At 37.1% G+C, this 19,744-nt stretch overlaps 2 protein-coding genes across 2 annotated transcripts; one reads left to right on the top strand and one right to left on the bottom strand.

The window, feature by feature from the left end:
* Positions 1-340: 340 nt before the first annotated feature.
* Positions 341-4,275, bottom strand: LOC132178647 (uncharacterized). The gene is made up of 3 exons (XM_059591126.2): positions 3,942-4,275; positions 787-3,299; positions 341-658 (listed from the first exon to the last, which is right to left on the bottom strand). The coding sequence occupies exons 1-3, from the start codon at positions 4,126-4,128 to the stop codon at positions 578-580; spliced, it is 2,781 nt and encodes a 926-aa protein (XP_059447109.2). The 5' UTR covers positions 4,129-4,275; the 3' UTR covers positions 341-577.
* A 4,873-nt stretch (positions 4,276-9,148) lies between these two features.
* LOC132179307 (tRNA synthetase class II (D, K and N) family protein) lies at positions 9,149-19,350 on the top strand. The gene is made up of 15 exons (XM_059592012.2): positions 9,149-9,524; positions 9,692-9,835; positions 10,055-10,164; positions 11,674-11,785; positions 11,938-12,009; positions 12,857-12,948; positions 13,273-13,393; positions 14,397-14,519; positions 15,504-15,699; positions 15,795-15,982; positions 16,179-16,250; positions 17,066-17,164; positions 17,291-17,371; positions 18,494-18,551; positions 18,932-19,350. Exons 1-15 carry the CDS (start codon positions 9,171-9,173, stop codon positions 19,099-19,101), a joined length of 1,992 nt encoding a protein of 663 aa, XP_059447995.2. The 5' UTR covers positions 9,149-9,170; the 3' UTR covers positions 19,102-19,350.
* The last annotated feature ends 394 nt before the right edge of the window (positions 19,351-19,744 follow it).

Consider the following 19,744-nt stretch of genomic DNA (forward strand, 5'->3'; position numbering starts at 1 on the left):
TGCATATAATTTATTGTGAATTTAGCCATGGATACCACGTATTAACCAAAGGAGTGACGATTGTTGCTGTTAAGTATCAAAGGACTTGTTTGGCAAAAGTTTTGGACTGTATTTATCTGCTTGATATACAAGAGGCCTGCCAATTTTAATGAATTGGTGAATTTCTTGAACGGGGACACACACACAGACCCTTCACAGAAGTCCCAATGGAAGGCCAGGGGAGTTGTTTTGGCATGGTGAATATCCTTCCTTGGAAGGTATTGATGGCCAAATGATGAAAACACCTAAAACAATAATTGACAAATCTGGAATTTCTAGTTAGAAAAGAAAAAAACAAGTAAAGAACAATCTGTTGAGATTGAAAGAGGCAATCAAGGCAATATTTTACCTGGCTCAAAATCAGAAGGATCTTGAATTAGAAACAGAGTAGCTACTGATCAGTAGAGGTTACAATGACAGAGTTTTACAACCAATCAAACTAGAAAAAGCTACTAAATTAGTGGCTAAATTCACAATAGGATTGCGTGCAGCTACGCAATGGAGAGCAGAAAATAATACAAAACTAGTAGTCTGGTCATCATGGAGAAGTGACTTGCTTTCTGATTCTACTTGAGCGCCTTACTGGAGTAATAATAGTATTCTCCTCGTCTCCATGTCCCTGACAAACCAACAAAACCAAGATATATATGAGCACGACTCTATGTGTTAAGTAGACTGACTGCTATACGATTATCATACAAATTAGTCTTTGCTGTTAAAATTGAAGGATGGCAATTAAATACTTACATGCTTGCTTGGAACCATCTCATAAGTGGTAAAACTTCCATAAGAAGGAGAACCCATGGAGAACTCTGAGGAAGAAGGGGCAAGTGATTCCCTCTTATAGTTATTTCTGGGCTTCCTCTTCTCCTGGCTCTGAGCTTCATTTGACCCCATCAGTTCTTTCTTGCTGTAAGAGGTGCTCCTCTCAAAGCTCTGAGCTTCACTTGACCCCCCTCCTCCTTTCAGTTCTTTCTTGCTGTAAGAGATGCTCCTCTCAAAGCTGCTCATTTCCGAAGGACATGATTCTCCAACCATGTCCACCTCGGTCGGCCAAGATGGTCGTCTCTCGTGGAAATTATGCTCAATGCTCACTGACATTGGACTGGAATCAAATTTCTTTGTCAACAGTGGTTGCTCTACATTGATTGCAGCACTTGGGGTTGTGCTTTGTTTGCCTTTCTTCATGTAGATGAAACCTGTAGCTGCAATAAAGGCCAAAACCAACAAAGCAATTCCCAGCACAGTCTCTCTAAAAATATTATTATCTGTTGTCCCATTGATTGAAGACTCCCCAACTTCTGAACTCTGTTGATTCTCTGCTGAAGCATCATCCAATTCTGAGCTTTCAGGATTCTTCTCATCTACTTTGACAGACTCCATTTTATCAAATGAAATCATCCCATTTGAAACTTCAGATTGAATTTCTTCACCCTTTGAAACCATAACTGGCTGTTCCTGGGAGTTTACATTATCAGCAAGAAAAACTTCTTCCTGGGTCGTCTTCGCTTCTAAATTTTCTGCTTGAATAACCTCAGACTCAAGAGCATGAAGCAATTCCTCAGATTCTGAAATAACCTCAGCCTCTTGAGCCTGAAGCACTTGCTCTGATTCTGAAATAAACTCAGCCTCTTGAGCCTGAAGAGTCACTTCCTCTGATTCTGAAATAACCTCAGCCTCTTGAGCTTGAAGAAGCAATTCCTCAGATTCTGAAATAACCTCAGCCTCTTGAGCCTGAAGCACTTGCTCTGATTCTGAAATAAACTCAGCCTCTTGAGCCTGAAGAGTCACTTCCTCTGATTCTGAAATAACCTCAGCCTCTTGAGCTTGAAGAAGCACTTCCTCTGATTCTGAAATAACCTCAGCCTTTTGAGCCTGTTGGAGCACTTCCTCTGATTCTGAAATCTCTTCAATCTCTTCTTGGCTTACTTGTCCTTCATATTCTGGGTCATCAAATCCTTCAAAAGCCTCTCCAATGTCCTCATCCACTTCAAGCTCAGGCTGACCCTCCTCTTCTAGCGGTTCAATATGAACATTTTCTTTACGACTTTGATCAAACATAAGGTACCCATCAAGGGGTATATCCACTGACAAAGCAGTCAAGTTACAATAATGCAGGGGAACCGAAATAGGCACTCCTCTGAAATTTGGCATCAGCTCCGAGACAAAGGAGATAGAATTAGCATACCACAGCCAAAAATTTCTAGCAAAGCCATCCAAATTTGCTTTTGCTGATTCAGCAATTCCAGATGAATCATAAATCTCAAAAAAGCTGGACTCTTTAAGCACAGAGGGAGCAATGACTGGAGACTTTGTAACTGAGACTGATAAACCAGCTAGTGAGAGAATCAAAAGCAGCACAATGAACTTTGATCTCGTAAAGAACTGTGGCTTGGATTTCTCTTTTGCTTCAACAGTCTCCTTTGGCAATTGAGTACTAATGGGGGTTGGCTCAGAAACATCCTCAGACAACACAAGGACCTCTTCTTCTTGTTCTTCTTCTACCATTTCACCTGAAGAAACATCGTCGTTTTCTTTCTGGGAATCCTCGGACTGTGTCTCTTCTGTAACTTCAGTGTCGGAAAAGCTTTCCTCGAGTCGCCTGCCATCACTTTCCTCGTTGAGATAATTCTCAACTCGAGGATTTGGTCTGTAATGAAGAAACTGGGGCCTCGGAGAGAGGAAATTGGTTTTGGGATCATAGGGAGGCATTGAAGGGTCTGCATCAAGAGGCGCTAAGGTGGACGTCGGACACGACCACGAACACGAAGAAGTTGGACTAATTTTGAATGTCGGGTCAAGATTAACACAATCTGGGTCGTCAGTGACAATCGCCGGTTCGTCGGTGTCAGTCTCTGGATCAAGGACCTCCTCACATCTCAATTCTTCCGAAGTAAAAGAAGCCGTAAAAGTTCCTTTCTTGTCATCATCGGAGACCTCAATCTTGTTGTTCTCTTGCAAACCAGCATCAGCCTTTGCATCATCATCAATATGTTCCACTACATCAGAGAATCTCACCGACCGGAATGGTTTTTCGTTGGAGAGCGAAACAGAAGTCCGAGCTGGCTCGTTCCTATCAGCCAGTATCTTCTTTCTTGGAGACGCGGCAATCTTGGAAACCGCTGAGATCGTTGGGGACATGAAATTTTTTCCGCCCCTAGAAGAAGCCGCCGGTGATCGGACTTTTCCCGGAGTTGGATTCTGGTCTTTTGTATTTTCTTTGTCCTCGTGACTCCCCATAGAGTTTCTTCGAGAAAAATCTGCAACAATCACCATGGAAAATACTATAAATAAATAATATATATATATTTATTTATAAATAAACCGAAGTCCGAATACACCATAGTTAAGCCCTGACTGTTCAATTGCTGAGAAATTTTTGAGAAAATAGATAAAGAACTTGTTACTAAGCTGTACAGAATAAGGTCCATTTCTTGTAAATGAAAATATTTCCTAGGAAAAATGATCCATTCCTGGAAAAATAAAGAAAACAGAAAAATTGCTTCTTTGAAAAATGATATTTCCCATCCAACCGATAAGATATGGAAAGAAGAACCTTACAGACAATGATTAACACAATATTAGAGCAAGGTTCCTTTTCATGTATTTCTATCTTGAAAATCCAGCGAACAAATAAACATAGGCAATCAATTTTTCCTAGCATTTTATTCAATTTTCTCCCATTTTCTTGGCAGCCAAACAGAAAATATCATTATCGTAAAGGGGCATTTTATTCAATTTTCTCCCATTTTCTTGGCAGCCAAACAGAAAATATCATTATCGTAAAGGGGCATTTTATTCAATTTTCTCCCATTTTCTTGGCAGCCAAACAGAAAATATCATTATCGTAAAGGGGGCTAGAAAAGAAAGAAATGAAGCGTGTGAAAGAGAGTGAGTCGAACCTGAAGGACTATTAGCCGGAGTATTAGGATTGAAGCCTCTCGGGTTTGCAACAATTGAGGGTTTCGTAAATGGGCTCCCACTGAAACTCCTTCTCATGGGGTTGCTAAGTTCTGAGTTTCTTGAATTGAAATTGGCTCGGCTTAAAATTGTTGGTGTAGAAGAAGATTTGTTTGAAGGCGCAGCCATGGATTTCTCAGAGAACAATAATGGGTCGCTGGTGATTGTTCAGAAAACCAGAGAGAAAGAAATAAAATCTGTAGCAAGAAAGGCAAGGTTTCGTGAGGATCTTGAACGATTGCAATTAGAGAGAAATATGGAGGGGGGGGTGGAGGATTTGATGTAACGGCTAGTTTTCAAAGTGAGGGGAGTTTGGAAATTTAAATGGGAGGCTTTTTCGACCGTTGGGGAAAATATTTGAATAGTCAAAAGGGGAAGAAAAGGTTTGTAGCCGTTAGATCATGAACTAGATTGTGAGAAGTAGCCGTTGACAATCTCTAACTCTAATTTTGTGGCTAAAGCTGTAAATGCTGCATAATGAGGGATTTAATAATATTTACCAGTGGCATGGGATGGATAAAATATATTTCTTGACTTTCATTGTGACAGAAATGGAAAATATTGGAAAGTATCTTAGAATTCAAATTTCATTAATGGCATGATTGATACTCCAAATCAGAATTCATTAATGGTTTCTCGATTCAAAAAGAACGACCTATTTTTTACTTGGTTTGAAAGTTTAACCCACAAAATGTAGTACAAAAGAATATTCATTCAATATATTATTAAACGATTATCTATCTATTAGGTCATATTGGAATTTTTTTTTTTTTTGACATGTCCACACAAGAGGAGGATGAGGATTCGAGGTACAGATTACCGCTTCATGAGGCATAATCTTGACTCGATTGAACTACCCTTTAGAGACCATATTAGAAATATCTTAGATCATTAGGATGTTTGGTTTTCATTCTTGGTCTTATAGTTCAAAATATGCCCATAATTTCTTAAACGAGGAAGGTTAAGTTTACAAATAAATTTTATAAAAAAAAGTTAATAATATTATGTGGCACAACATGATTAGAAATTAGATAAATTTAATTTTTGAGAAACTCAATCATATTTGTGTCACATCATGTTGTAAAAGCTTTTTTTTGTAAAATTTATATGTAAGCTCAGCATTTTTTTTCTTAAATTTAAAAATATGCCCTATTATTTATGTTAAAGGTTTGGCTTTTGGAATTGGACAGTTGGAATTGAGACATATTCCATTAATAAGAAACACAATAGAAAATATAAAATTAGAAAGGGAGAAGGAAAAAGTTTAAGATTTCTCATACTTTTTCCCATTTTAGTTGTTTTATTTTTTGATAAATAAATAAACAAAGAAACAACATGTTTTAGCTGGTAATTAACAAGGAAAAAACACATTCTAAAAAAATTCATTTGCGCCCGCAAACACTTCACACCAAAAAAGGTGCAAGAGTCCTCTCTTTTACCCACCCACACGGCCACACCTCATTCCAAAAGGGTAATGATACAGACACTTACACTTTTTCACACGTAAATTCAAAAGTAACTGCTTAAAAACCCATAACTTTGTAAGCAAATTATCACATAATTTATTATGGAATGAGCTTTAGATATCAAAATGTATTCAATAAACTTGATAATTAAGAATGTCGTGAGTTTCTACAAAATTTCATAAGTATTGTCTCTATTACTATGCCGATAATGAAAATTGTTTTATTTTTAGATAAAGCAAGCATACTCCAGGGACAATTCACGATATGATTTTAATGCATAAATCATGTAAGTGAGAATTTTATATGTAAATATACCTAGTCATAAGACTCAACTTTTATTTAGGGCTAGCAAAACGGGCAACTGGGTAGACACGATTAGGACCCGCTAAGACTCGCGACCCGATTACCCAAGACACGAACACGACCCGTTTAGCGAAATGGATTAGCGGGTCTGACGTGATTATGACACGAAAAATATCCGGGTAACCTGACATGACCCGCTTAACCCGTTTAGCATAATCGGGTCATATCGGGTAGACATGACCTGACACGGTCTGACCCGACCCGTTTAAAAAAACTCTTACTAAATTGCGTAATAAGAATTATTTTACTCAAATTTTAAAGAATTATTTGAGTACTCCCAATATTAAATCGTCATCAACAAGTGTCATCGTATAAATGCAATTGTCCTCCATACTAATCTGAATCGGAACACCAAGCTCAACCCAAACCCAAATCCATTCAAAACAACATAACCAAATACTAGACCAACTACCAACAAATTGTTTCAACAACAAAGGTACTCATCGAACAATAGTTAAAATACAACTCTCGTTGAGTTGCGGCTGAGTCGGGCTAACGGAGAAAGAGCCGAAGAGGGAGAGATAGTCGCCGGTTTGGGTGGGGGGGGGGGGGTGGCGGCTGCTTGGGTGTGACCGTGTGAGTGAGATTTTTCGATGAGAGAGGGAGATAGAGCCGAGAGGGAGAGGGAGAGCCGAAGAGGGAGAGACAGTCGTTGGTTTGGGGGGGGGCACTGGCAGTTGTTGGGGTGTGAGTTGTGTGACTGTGTGAGTGAGATTTTTAGATGAGAGAGGGAGATAGAGCCAAGAGGGAGAGGGAGCCGAAGAGGGAGATACAGTCGTAGTTTAGGTGGGGGGGGGGAGCTGCCGAGTGGCGGTTGCTGGGGTGTGACCGTGTGAGTGTGTGAACTGTGAAGATATGAAGAGAAGAGTGAAGAAGACGAACCTTAGGTTTTTTTTTTTTTTTTTAAAAAAAAAATTTAAATGGGTCAGCGGGGTCACCTGAGACCCAGCTGACCTACCAGACCCATTTATTAAATGTGTCTAGCGAGTCGACTCGTGGACCCGCCAGACACGAATTTAGTCGGGTCTTAATCGGGTCTATAAGCCCAAACTCAATACCTGCTAACTTCATGTCGGGTCGTCAGTCGTGTCAAAATTGCCAGCCCTACTTTTATTCATATAGTATATTCAAGCTCTAAATCATTCTCGATAAGGTTAGTACTATCTTGAGGGGCTTGTAATATAATATTGATGCCCAAACGTTACCGCATCCAAGCCATTACTAGTAGCTCGGTCGGGTCTAACTCCAAGTGACCCATACTACTAATAATGTTTGTCCATAGTGACCACTAATCAAACATGATTGCGCCGACCAAACTATAAAACCATTAGATAGAAGGCTAAACAATAAACATAATCTCTTGACCATATAGGTAAGGCCTTATACATATGTGTCCGTCATCAGTAGATAATGATCAACAATTATATGTTTGTTAATCATAAATCATTTAATAAACAACTATTTGTTTTGATGCAGTTATAAACATTAGGCTCATAGCATAATCACTTAAGAAAATTATGAAGTTAAGGGATGCTGAGTCTAACAACATATTGCACGGTAAAACACTAAACCGTTCTATAAGCATTTACTTATCTCAAGCAATCATCCTTAACCTTGGACATTTTACCTTCACGACACTACAAACCACATACTAAGTTTAGACATATCCTACACTGGAGTCTGGAGCCCTAAACTTACTCATGGAATAGTAATCATGCGACGTAAACCTTAATCATGCAATTAAAGCCCTAAATGCCCATTTATAGCATGTCATGAATCGTTTGGCCAACGTGTACGAATGTTCGGTGTTGGTCATAATCCATAAAATTGTAAGAACTTTCTTCCTGTTAAAGTACTTTATATTATTCTCCAAGGTTTATTGTTTTTCCTATTAAGGTTTATTTCCTACCTTAATTAATCTATGGTTTCTTGCTTATCACTTATAACATCTCTATAAATAAAGGTCTCTGTATATACAATTGATATACTACTCAATACAATGTATTTTCTCAAAAAAAATACAATGTAGTCCTTATAAGCTTCCACTCTCTCTTCCCTTTCTCCTTCTTTCGTTCTGCAATATATTTAGTAGTATATTTAATACTTCCAAATCTATCCTTAAGCTTAACCACCACTCCTAAATGATCCTAAAAGACTTAACAATCACGATACAACATGTAACGCAAGCAAGCTTTATCCATTCAAAAAATATCCGACCCATTAACTGTCCCTGATATTACAACTCATGGGTCTCAACTTAGGCTCTTTAATGTCAAGCTAATCATGCAAGAATAACATAACCTTGCATGTCTAACCTCAACCAATGTCTACCCATGCATCAATCAACATAAAAACCCAATAAAGTGAACTTACAAGCCTAGGTCTACAAGATAATATGCTATACAATGAAAATGAACCTAAATATTAGCTTAACAGTAGCATGCAAGGATAATGATAATGCCAAAAATGAGATTAAGCTAAGATGGAACCTCAAAAAATTGAATTTCTCTCTAAAACTCACCTCTCTCTCACTCTAGGGTTTACAGAAGTAAATGGGCATCCAAAATGAAGCAAAGGGCAAAAAGAATGAATATATAGGCTCCACGCACATTGAAAAAAGGCTAAGTTGTCAAAATTTTATATGCTTCTATGCTACCATCGAATGTTTGAGAGCAAAGATCGATCTTATTCTCAAACGTTCGCCCCCTAAAGATGAATTCCTTGTTCAGCCACTGAAAATGATTTGATTTAGTGATTAACTCCTTGGTCGATTGGTCCGCTTAAAAACTGACAACTAATGATTTTTATTGCTAGTGTGAGTTGAATATCTATGAGATTGGTACTCAACTCTATTTGAAATTGTGAAGAATATTGGTGGTGCTTGATAACCCTTTTTAATAGGTGCTTTTCCGTGTTTTGGTTAAAAAAATGTTTTGACGTGACATGAAAGTAAAATGAGTGTTAAGTTTTTTTGTGAGTGATTTACGGAAAAAAGTTGTTAACAAAAAAAAAAAAAAAAAAAAAAAAAAAGAAAAAGAAAAAAAAAGAAATAGCAAACAAGTATTTTCTCTCCCTTCATGTTCTACCATGAGTCCACGACTCATTGCAAATTTTCTTTAACTTCTCTTGAAAAGATCTTGACTTCATTTTATCTCCAGTTAACATCAACTACTTTAACTAACATGAGTTTACAAAAACCATGCTTTTAGTAGTCTCCACACGTGCAGGGGTTCATCATTTCTTGTTTCATCGCACGTGCTAACCCACACGTGCTCTACTCCCCTCTCTCACCCAATCCTTAAACCCCTCCAATCCTCTACCTCTCTCACCCAAAAGCCCACCATGTCGCTCCTCCTCCTCAGAGCCTTCCCTCTCATATCCCTCCGCTCCAACCCTTTCCCTCTCCTCCGCGCCATTTTCAAACCCTTCCCCAAACCACGTCCCACAAGCAGAGCCGCTTTCTCCGCCTCCGCTTCCGCTTCCGCTTCCGCCACCGGCACCCACATTCCCAACCCCAAATCCTCACTGCCTCTCAACAACAACGCTCTCGAGTGGGTCAGCCGGAACGGCTTATGCGGCGACCTATCCGCCGCCGACGTGGGTAAACGGGTCCGCCTCTGCGGGTGGGTCGCGCTCCACCGTGTCCACGGTGGCCTCACCTTTCTCAATCTCCGCGACCATTCCGGTATCGTTCAGGTATGTCTTTGTTTGCATTTTCCCAGAAAAGAAAGGAAAAATTTGACTTCAGAGAGTAAAGACTTCAAACAGTTATTGCAATACTTTCTATGAGCTTTATCTATAAGAATCTAACTTATTTCATTGTTAATTTGATTTATTTGGGTGTTAATGATGTTAAATTCTAGGTTACGACGCTACCGGATGAGTTTCCTGATGCGCATTCAACGATTAATGACTTGAGACTTGAGTATGTGGTTGCCGTGGAAGGCATTGTTCGGTCTCGACCAAGCGAGTCGGTCAACAAGAAAATGAAAACTGGCTTTATAGAGGTAAATTTTATCATGTATAATTACTTTCTCATTAACATCAAAGTGCAGCGTACTTGAAATTAATTTTTATTTATATTTCATACTTATATGGTTTGAAAGATGCTTCGGGAATCTTCTTACCTGTTTTACACTTGGTTGCATCTATGTATTTTTCCATAGCATATGTGCTATTTACTATCTCCTTCCAGTAGTTCAATTTGATATTTTCTATGTGTCCAGGTTGCGGCAGAGCATGTTCAAGTATTAAATGCTGTGAAATCGAAGTTACCATTCTTAGTTACTACTGCAGAGGATGCAAAAGATTCTGTTAAAGAGGAGATCCGTTTGAGGTAACTGGCTTGAAACTCTCATCTTGGTTTCTGATTCATCTATAGTAGGCACTATGCCTTCCAGATGTATGACCACTTGTCTTTCATGTTTAGCACAACCTTTCATTCTGCAGGCACACATTGTACTTGTAATACTTTAGTCCTTTTAGGGTTCTGCGTCCAACTGATCAACACCGGGAGGTCTTGGTCAGTTATATAACTCTTTGTGGTTGGCATCGGTTTTGAATGTGAATAATCGTACAAGATTGGATTGGTTGTTGGTTTCTAGAAAATAGACCCAAATGAACCCAAAACGACCAATAACATCAGACGAGTTGTAAAATGATTGGACAGGTGAGCTCACTGAGCTACTTATAAAGAAAAAATGGTGAGCTCGCTGAGCCACTGAACCTCAGATCTCTCTCTCTCTCTCTCTCCTTTTTTTTTTTTTTGCTGTTTGTCATGTCAAATATCATCTGTTCTCATTTTGTTTTTCTGATTCGAAACCACTTAGCTTTTACATTTGTTCTCATCCCACACCCCTGAAACCACTTACTTTCATTCTCAAATCGAACCTCAAATTTCGGTTGTTCAGTCTCAGATCGTGAAGCACAAGTTCAAAGCCAAGGGCTCTCTGAAATCTCAAAGCCTTGACATTATTAATTTACTTTTATTGAAACTGAGTTTCTTTTTCCTCTCAATTTATCTTTATTTTTAATCAATTACTCATGAATTAGATAGATGAGTTTTATCAAATGTTTGGTGCGTGAGATGTGAAGTTGTTTGGGATTCGGTTGAATGTCAAAACAAATTTGGACGTGGTTGGTTGTGGAGCTGTGTGTTTCTTTATGGTTTGTTCATTGGGAGTTGTCTGAGATGAAGACACTGGAGTTTGGATTGCACAAAGGCAAAATGCTCCTCAATCTCTCAGCTTAACACCAAACCATCACCACTGATCTTCCAAACCATAACCGGCCCTCAACCTTTTTGGGATTCAGATGTTGTGCAGAAACCAGCCAAGCTGACAGGCCTAACCCAACCACCTGAACGGGCGCAATATGTTGGTATTTACGGGCTTCAGGAAGCATTGGTTTGACATTTTCTCAACCCAACATGATTGGGTTGGGTAATGGGTATTTCTATAACACTAACGAACCTGACTTGTCTGTAGCCCTATTTCCTTTAATGTTTTCTGATGTTTCTGACTTGCATCAGTTATATTCTTAGTAAATTAACCATTGATTTTTGTGTTAGATCTCATTTCTTGGGCCCTGTTTGGTTGGTTATTATTCATTAGTGATTTACTAGATTCAAGGAGTTGTTCCAACTATCAAAAGAACCATAATGAAATTCCTGGCTAACTCCACTCACAGAGAAATTTATTGTTTGAGTTTTGAATGAGAAGAAGCTGCTAAATGTACTAGTGTTGTTGTTGTTTTTGTTTTTGTTCTGAAGCAGTTGTGCTACTTGAAGTTGATGTAAATTTCTGGAATTTGTATTGATTAAATAGACTTGTTTACATGTTAACAGATATCGATGTCTTGATCTGCGGCGGCATCAAATGAATTTCAACATAATGCTGAGGCATAAGGTGGTTAAACTTATTCGAAGATATCTAGAGGACACACATGCTTTTGTGGAGGTACCATCCTGTGAATTATTGTCTACTGTTGTCCTTGAGGAGTGCTTAGTTTTCACTACATCGATTCGACACTTCTCCAAAAAGTTAAAAGAAAGTCTTCTCTATCTTTGGATTATTATCTATCATTGACTTTTTTAATGGTTATAAGGTAGATTGAGACTCCAATACTCTCTAGATCTACACCAGAAGGTGCACGTGATTATTTGGTTCCCTCAAGAGTTCAGGTATCTACATGTTTTCAGCTGCCACTAATTTTATGGGCATACTTTCTTGCCGCAATATTCACTGTATGCAAAGCACTTTTGATTTAGTCAACAAAGCATAAGTTCATCCATTTCCATTGTCATCCTTTTTATTTTTTATTTTTTGTATTTCTCTGAGGAACTCTGATCTGTCTTCTAGTCTTGGATGTATTTCCATAACCTAACATCATTATTGTACATTCATAATCTCTGAAGTGCCTCCAACATTGTCTCAAAAGTTGTTAAAAGAAAGTATGGAATGCTGCCTTAAGTGCATTTAACCTTTATTAACAATCTGGTCTCTGAGATGGTGGCTTCTTGCCAATGATTTGTGTTTTGAAAGCACCACTATGTTTTCTGTAATTTTTTTAAGTGCCCTTAATATGTCATTTCTTGAACATTTTACCTTGGGTGTCTTGGTCTGAGTTATATTTGCACATAAATGTGTATTTTCGAATTGAAGCTAAGATGCTAAGATGTCTATGAACTGATATTTGTATTTTTGTTTTTGAATTTGGGATGAAAGAATGCTACAATTGTGTAGTCTTACTCTTGAAGATGCTTGACAAAGATTTGAGTTTCTCTACTAATAAGGTGTTAGAACCATACAGGATGATTGTAGACCAAATGGTTTAGTTAAAGAGATAATTTGAATGCATGCCTCTGCTATGTAATGCCTAATATCTGTCTTTCAGATTTTGGGGATACTTTTCAATGATAGAATGAGCAAATTGTGTTGAGAATCACAAATATTCATATTCTATATCTGTTGCTTGCAATGCTTTCTTCATGACCTGCAGGTCGATTCACTCTAATGTCTATTTTGAAGCCAGGAACATTCTATGCTTTGCCCCAAAGTCCGCAACTGTTTAAGCAGATGTTGATGGTCTCTGGTTTTGATAAGTATTATCAAATAGCAAGGTGATTTTTTCTTTACTGGCTGTTTGCCCCTGTATTTATAGTTACATGATAGTTGCTTGTTTTAAATGTGATTTGAGCTTTTGAAGAAATCACTTGTTTTAAATGGGATTTGAGCTTTCTGTTTTCTTCCATTAATCTCCATGCTCTTTGTGGTGTGCATTCTTTATCGAAGACTCGCATGAAAAAGAAGGAAAAAAATGAACTCTATTCTGCTTTTGTTAACAAACAAGGGAAAGGCGCTATAGTTTTCATTTCATTTCTTGTTTCTTTCTTGGGAAGGTATTCATTATATATATTTTAGCAAATATTCAATGCATCTTGCAGATGTTTTCGAGATGAAGATCTAAGGGCAGATAGACAACCTGAGTTCACACAGCTTGATATGGAAATGGCTTTCACTCCTTTGGAGGACATGTTGAGGCTTAATGAAGATTTGATTCGAAAGGTTAGTTTGTATGATGTAGGATAGAAAATTTCCTTGATTGTTAATGACAAGCACCAAAATTGAAGTTTAACAAGTAAGTTAGAAGAAGATGATGGAAATATTTTCTTATGGGCATGAGAAGAATTCTTGTAAAAAATTAGAACAAGATGACGGGGGAATGGAAAAGGTTAGGGGAGGGAAACAAATGAGTTAGAAGAATATGAAGAAAACCTCCCTGCCTAGGCATGAGAAGGACCCCAATATAGGTCAAGGAGGGAGGATGGAGGATGCAACAAGGGAGGTAGATGATCTCAAGCGAATGTTGGTAGATGCTTTGATTTGTCATATGAACAAGGGAGTGCTATTACTTTAGTTGCCAATGAGCTCTAGCTCAAATGGCACTTCACCCACAAGAATGGAATGGAGTGTGAGGTTGTGGGTTCAAAACCCACACTAGATGCTTGTCTAACTTACCAAAATAAAAAAAATATTATTGCTCTAGTCAATAGTATCTTTCTAGAGTCAAGCTTAACTTGTATTCTTAGTTTTCAATATGGAGGTTAGATTTTTTTATTAAACTAACTAATGGTATTGTTGTCGGATAGAAGATAGTTCAATCAATTTGTCACATGGTTTCCAAGTCTAGTATTTGACAATTTTTAACTATTGAACTGTAGTGTTGATTTGTGATCAATTAATGAAAGGAGATCGTGGTATATCAACTAGGCTTGACCTTTGAGCCTCCTAACTTCGCTCGGGTTCATCTTATAATGAGCGAGGCTTGCATGGACCAATCCTGGCTTATTGACACCCCTCAAGAAACCTGTCGAGACATCTGCTCAAGTAGTCCTTCGGAAACATTTTGGTTTTGGCAGTCCATCCAACTGATCACGTGATTATAGGAAATTAATGCATCGATATCTTATGTTGCATTGTGTGTTGACTATATCTGCAGATACTTGATTTAGCATTTCTCTAGTATCTGTAATGATGAGCTTTAATTAGAAAATTATAAATATTGCAGGTTTTTCTAGATATTAAAGGTGTCCAGCTACCGAACCCTTTCCCAAGGCTGACATATGCTGAAGCAATGAGTCGATATGGTTCTGACAGGCCAGATATTAGATTTGATCTTGAGTTGAAAGATGTAATATTCTCTTTCCTGACTTTTTTATATAGCACGGCAGCAATTCCTGATCCCACATAACAATGTTTATAACCGTTTATACAGTAGACAACTTGCAAGATAATATACAATATTTCTGCACTGTCAAATTTTAAAGAAAAAAAGTAGCACGTTAATAAGATTTGATATGGCCATACTATAATGCAGCTGGTATTATATATCTAACTGAATTTAGTATAAAAACAAATGTCTCTTTAATAGGATTCTGTAAGGACCAAACTTGAGTGTGGTTATAGTACATGTTATCTTGGATTCAATAATTTATTACTGCACCATGTAAATGAAAAGTCTCTGGTCATCCTGCATTCCATCTCTGCTTTTCTTTTGTACTTGTTAGTGTATATGGTACTTTTTCTCTTTCTTGTCATTACTGGATTTCAATTCAGTTCAAATGGCTTGAATATGGTATGGAAGCACAAAATGTTTTTGTGTTGATGAAATTTATTGATGTATTTAAGTCCTGTATATGAATTTGAATTCAGATTTTATTTCTGTTTAGAATATCGATTTTTTTTTTTTTTTTTTTTTTTAATTTTTTGCGATTTGATTTAAGTATAAGATGTTATATCAAATTTCATAAGACAAATAACTTGGAGGAGCGTTTTGTCTAATAGCTTGCAAGCATCATGTAGAAATTCATATCAAGCAATTTATACTAAAATTGCTACTCAAGTTCCTTGATTTTAAATCCTCACATCCAAATGCAACCGTAAAGTAATTTGTCTTTGTGCTTAAATTGCTGGATATTGCAAAATTGGCAATTGTTGCTTCTAAATTCCTTTAAGAGTGATTGTGTGAGTGTTTAAGGCTGTAGAAAGTTCCTTATATAAGCTTAATGCAAAGGCTGAATGGTTGTATATTGTTGATAAAATTGATTTTCATATGCTTTACCTAGTTCCATTTTTTACGGGCTTTATTGAAAGGGTTTATTGATTGGAGCTGCAGGTATCTGATATTTTCTCAGATTCCCCCTTCAGGGTTTTTGCAGATACCTTGAAGAGTGGGGGAATTATCAAAGTCCTATGCGTTCCCTCAGGTGCCAAAAATTATTCAAATACAGCTCTTAAGAAAGGTGATATTTACAATGAAGCAATTAAATCTGGAGCCAAGGGTTTGCCTTTCTTGAAGGTCATGGATGATGGTAAACAGAATTTTTTTTTTCTTCTTCTTATGCATATTTGAAGATGAAGAGATATTTTGGTTTCCATCCTTGATGGCTTTAACATTCTCATTTAGGGGGTCTTGAGGGAATTCCTGCACTTGTATCAAGCTTGGATCCTGTAAACAAAGAGCGATTGCTGAGTCGATGCTCTGCTGGACCAGAAGATCTTATCTTGTTTGCAGTGGGTCAACATGTGTCAGTAAATAGAACTCTTGATCGTCTGAGGGCGTTTGTTGGCCATGAGTTGGGCTTGGTCGACCATGTAAGTTTCTACCTGCCCTCCAGTTTGAATTTAAACAATCATGGGGCTCTGGTTTTTGTGTTTTTATGAGTGTTTTGTGTTTGGGTTGTTTGTTAATATTTTGTTTTGAGAAGAAAAAACAAAAATTTTAACAAACGGAACTAAAGTTCTCTCTTGATTGCTCTGATGTTTATTTATTTTTCTGTCTGATGTTTAGTCCAGGCATTCAATTTTGTGGGTGACTGATTTCCCAATGTTTGAGTGGAACGATGCAGAGCAGAGGCTTGAGGTCTGTTTCATGTCTGTAATACTGCCTTGCAATTCCAGTGATATTTATAAAATTTCATTGTGAAAAACATTACTTTGATTGTTTCATGATCTTTATGAATCTATTCTGTATTTCTTTTTCTTTTTTCATTTCGATAGGATTTGACTAGGTTGTCATCGTATCAAATTTTGGTACTCAAATGATTTTTGATGTGATGGACTACTTACATTACTTCAATTTTAAATATTGTCACATTTGGGCTTCAGCTTCTTTCTATACATCTTATAATGAGTGCTTGAAGTTTCATTCAAGCGCTATATTGCTCAAAACACATCTCAAAGTTTTACCAAACAAATTTTCGTTCGTGGACCTCACATACAACACTTTTCTCAAATGTGGCCCCCACCAAATCAATTTTCAATTTTTACTTTTTTTAAAAACTCTTTAAAAAACCCAAAAGTCAAAACACTTTTGACAAAATTTTACCAAACAGATCTTAAAATACTTCTCAAAACTTGGCCAAACCAATCCCTTGCTTCTGACAATATTATGTCCAATATCAGTAGATCATGCTTTCTCTTCTTTAGTAATTTTAATATAGAAAAGAAAGTCGTGAGGTTTTGGGATGTTCGTTCACTTGGAATGATTATTAGTGCTTCTTTAAAATATTATTTTAAAGAAACTTGGTGGCTAAATTTTCAGATAAAATGAACAGATCAACTTTATTTATGTTTATAATTTCTTGGGTTATTTTTGAAGATAGGATTTCTGTCTTATTAAGTGATGGTGGAATGGTTGCATGTCATATTTCAATGCTCAATTTCTATATCTTGCAGGCCTTGCATCACCCCTTCACTGCTCCAAATCCTGAAGACATGGACGATCTTGCCTCTGCTCGTGCCTTAGCTTATGACATGGTTTACAATGGAGTGGAGGTGATTTGTTATTTATTTTTTTATTCTTTCTATTTTCTGGCATTAGCACACCTGAACCTTCAACATTTATTCTCTCCCTGCTGTTAATTAAATGTGTTTTGTTCCTGTTTCCTATGTTCCCATCAGATTGGTGGGGGAAGTTTGAGAATATATAAACGTGACGTACAGCAAAAGGTTTTGGAAACTGTTGGCATCTCCCTGGAACAGGTGAGTAGACCCATTGAGCTGTTGTCCACTACAATTTGGCTCTGCTCACTTTTTTGTTGTGGCCATTGTTTGGATGATATTTGTTCCGAATCCAATATTTGAATATCTCCCTATGTCTACCTGATGTAATTGTTCCCGTGTATGTTTTTTTTTTCCTCCCTCAAGTGATTGAGAGAAGGAGATGAGGGGATGAAGCTCATAAGCATAAGCCCCAAACTCACCTCAAACTTACTCTTCTTCTGCATGTTCAGAAAAAAGAAGAAGATCAAATGATGCTGCTTAGTTGTCTGTGCATCCTTTGATCTTTTCCATATTAACAGTTCTATGTATATGGGCCACAAATATTATGGTATCTGTGAATGCTAGTATCACTGGCAAGAATTTGTTACAATCAGAACTTTCGTAAATAGCCTAACTATTGAAGAAGTTTAGAATAGGCCAACAAATGAATTGATTGTACACAAATAGAAATTCATGTGATTGATTACTCCTGTAAAACCGTGTTACCTGATTTATGTTTGATGGAAACCTCATATTGGGGTTTAATCATCAAACTGGTTATCATTCAATTTGGGGTCTAATTAGTTTCTTAAAGCATATATTAGAACGTTAATCCAATTAAACAGACTGAATTCTACCTCTAGTACTCTCTCCAGTGATTTGGACTTTGAAACTAAAACCTGTGGCTTTCTCGTAAGTACACTATCATACGGGTCAGAAGGCTTGGGATTTTGTCTAGTTGTGGCACATTTTCTTTCTATTCTTCCACTGGATGTATGTACAAATATACGTATGTATGGCTGTATGTTTTTGCATAGGTAGCACTGATTCAATCATTGAATGGACCTGATTTGGACTATTGATTTGGTTTAGATATCTCTTGCCTTTTGCTTTTCCTGGAATAGCAAAAAGGAACACCCAAAACTTCTGAACAAGGACAAGTCGCGCTTTTGAGCTAAAAAATTATAATTTTGTGGATGGGTTAAAGTCTAGAAGGACTTGATGAAAGTGATTAGAGCCATGCTCTTTTAATGAAGTTGAAATACTTCACATTTTTTTTTAAAAATTATTATCTGGTAGATTTGAACATACCCAATAATGTGGTAATAAATTTCTCTACAGGCTGAAGCAAAGTTTGGTTATCTTCTGGAGGCGTTAGACATGGGTGCTCCTCCACATGGTATGAAAATCTTTATAATGGCTACCAATTACAGTTCATCACTTGTATGCGTATATGCGCCTATATACATGTGTGCACATTTTTATTCAATGAATCTTCTAATTGTGAAATCAATCTGATATTAGTTTGTTACATCATAGGGTCTTTTAGAGTAAAGGTATAATGCAGTACCATTTAACTGGTATCCCTGATTAATTTCTGCTTGAATTGGGCTGCTTTCTTTGGGCTTTGCGGATGTACCCAGGGCTCTTGTAGAGTAAATTGGCCTCATAGAAATCTTGATTCACGTACAACCTGTTGAGTGGTCTAAGCATTTGCATTGACAACCATAGTTTTTCTAAACATCTTAATTCACTTGTTAGTCTTATTCGACTGTGCAGGAGGAATCGCTTTTGGGTTAGATAGATTGGTTATGTTGTTGGCGGGTGCAAATTCCATCAGGGATGTCATAGCTTTCCCAAAGACAACAACTGCACAGTGTGCGCTCACTCGGTCACCATCGGAGGTGGATCCCCAGCAGTTGAAAGATCTGTCATTTCAAAGCCAGTAGTTTCCTTTTGTTCAACTACGGCAAACAAATTTATGGTTTTTTGATTTTCCCTCATGTTTATTGCTTTGGAATCTTTGATCTTGGTTTTTCTGCAACCAGTTTAGTTCTGCTATGTGAGAGAATGATTAATGTATATTTAGGAACAAAGAATTTCATTACTTCAGGGATAAATCCTAAACTATGGAAATTTTTGCAATGTCCCTTCAAACATTAAAGTTGAATAAAAATCTCTCTAAGCTTTGTGATTAATTGCAATGTTCTCCCTCTTTTATTTTTATTTTTGGACATATCCTGATTTTCACATGTTTATAATGAAGGAGAGAAAAAAAGCATGCAATCATATGATATTGAGATAAACATGTAAGTTTAAGGTTTAAGTATGATGAAAATAGGGGATTTAGCAATTTACCTAATAAATAATGGGGTTGATTGCTGAAGGGGATATTGTAATTGACCTTCAAGGTAAGAGTGTAATCTTTGTCATGCAGGATTGAAACGACAAACATCAATGGGTAATATTTTGCTTTTGTATTGCTATGGCGTTCCATTTTCTTGTAGACTGTACTAATAGCTGCGAATTCAATTAAAACTCAATATGAAATTAGCGAGTTAAAGATAAGAAGTTTAACTCATCTAATTAGAT

Source organism: Corylus avellana, chromosome 4 (genome assembly GCF_965113065.1).
Source record: "Corylus avellana chromosome 4, dhCorAvel1.hap1.2, whole genome shotgun sequence".
NCBI lineage: Eukaryota > Viridiplantae > Streptophyta > Magnoliopsida > Fagales > Betulaceae > Corylus > Corylus avellana.

Excerpts from the sequence above, each read along its gene's own strand:
- LOC132178647 (XM_059591126.2), bottom strand. The coding sequence starts at position 4,128 with ATGGCTGCGCCTTCAAACAAATCTTCTTCTACACCAACAATTTTAAGC. Across the intron at positions 3,300-3,941 it reads TCCGGCTAATAGTCCTTCAG|ATTTTTCTCGAAGAAACTCT; the intron begins GTTCGACTCACT and ends TGATTGTTGCAG. Across the intron at positions 659-786 it reads AGATGGTTCCAAGCAAGCAT|GGACATGGAGACGAGGAGAA; the intron begins GTAAGTATTTAA and ends TTGGTTTGTCAG.
- LOC132179307 (XM_059592012.2), top strand. The coding sequence starts at position 9,171 with ATGTCGCTCCTCCTCCTCAGAGCCTTCCCTCTCATATCCCTCCGCTCC. Across the intron at positions 9,836-10,054 it reads TGAAAACTGGCTTTATAGAG|GTTGCGGCAGAGCATGTTCA; the intron begins GTAAATTTTATC and ends CTATGTGTCCAG. Across the intron at positions 18,552-18,931 it reads CATGGGTGCTCCTCCACATG|GAGGAATCGCTTTTGGGTTA; the intron begins GTATGAAAATCT and ends TCGACTGTGCAG.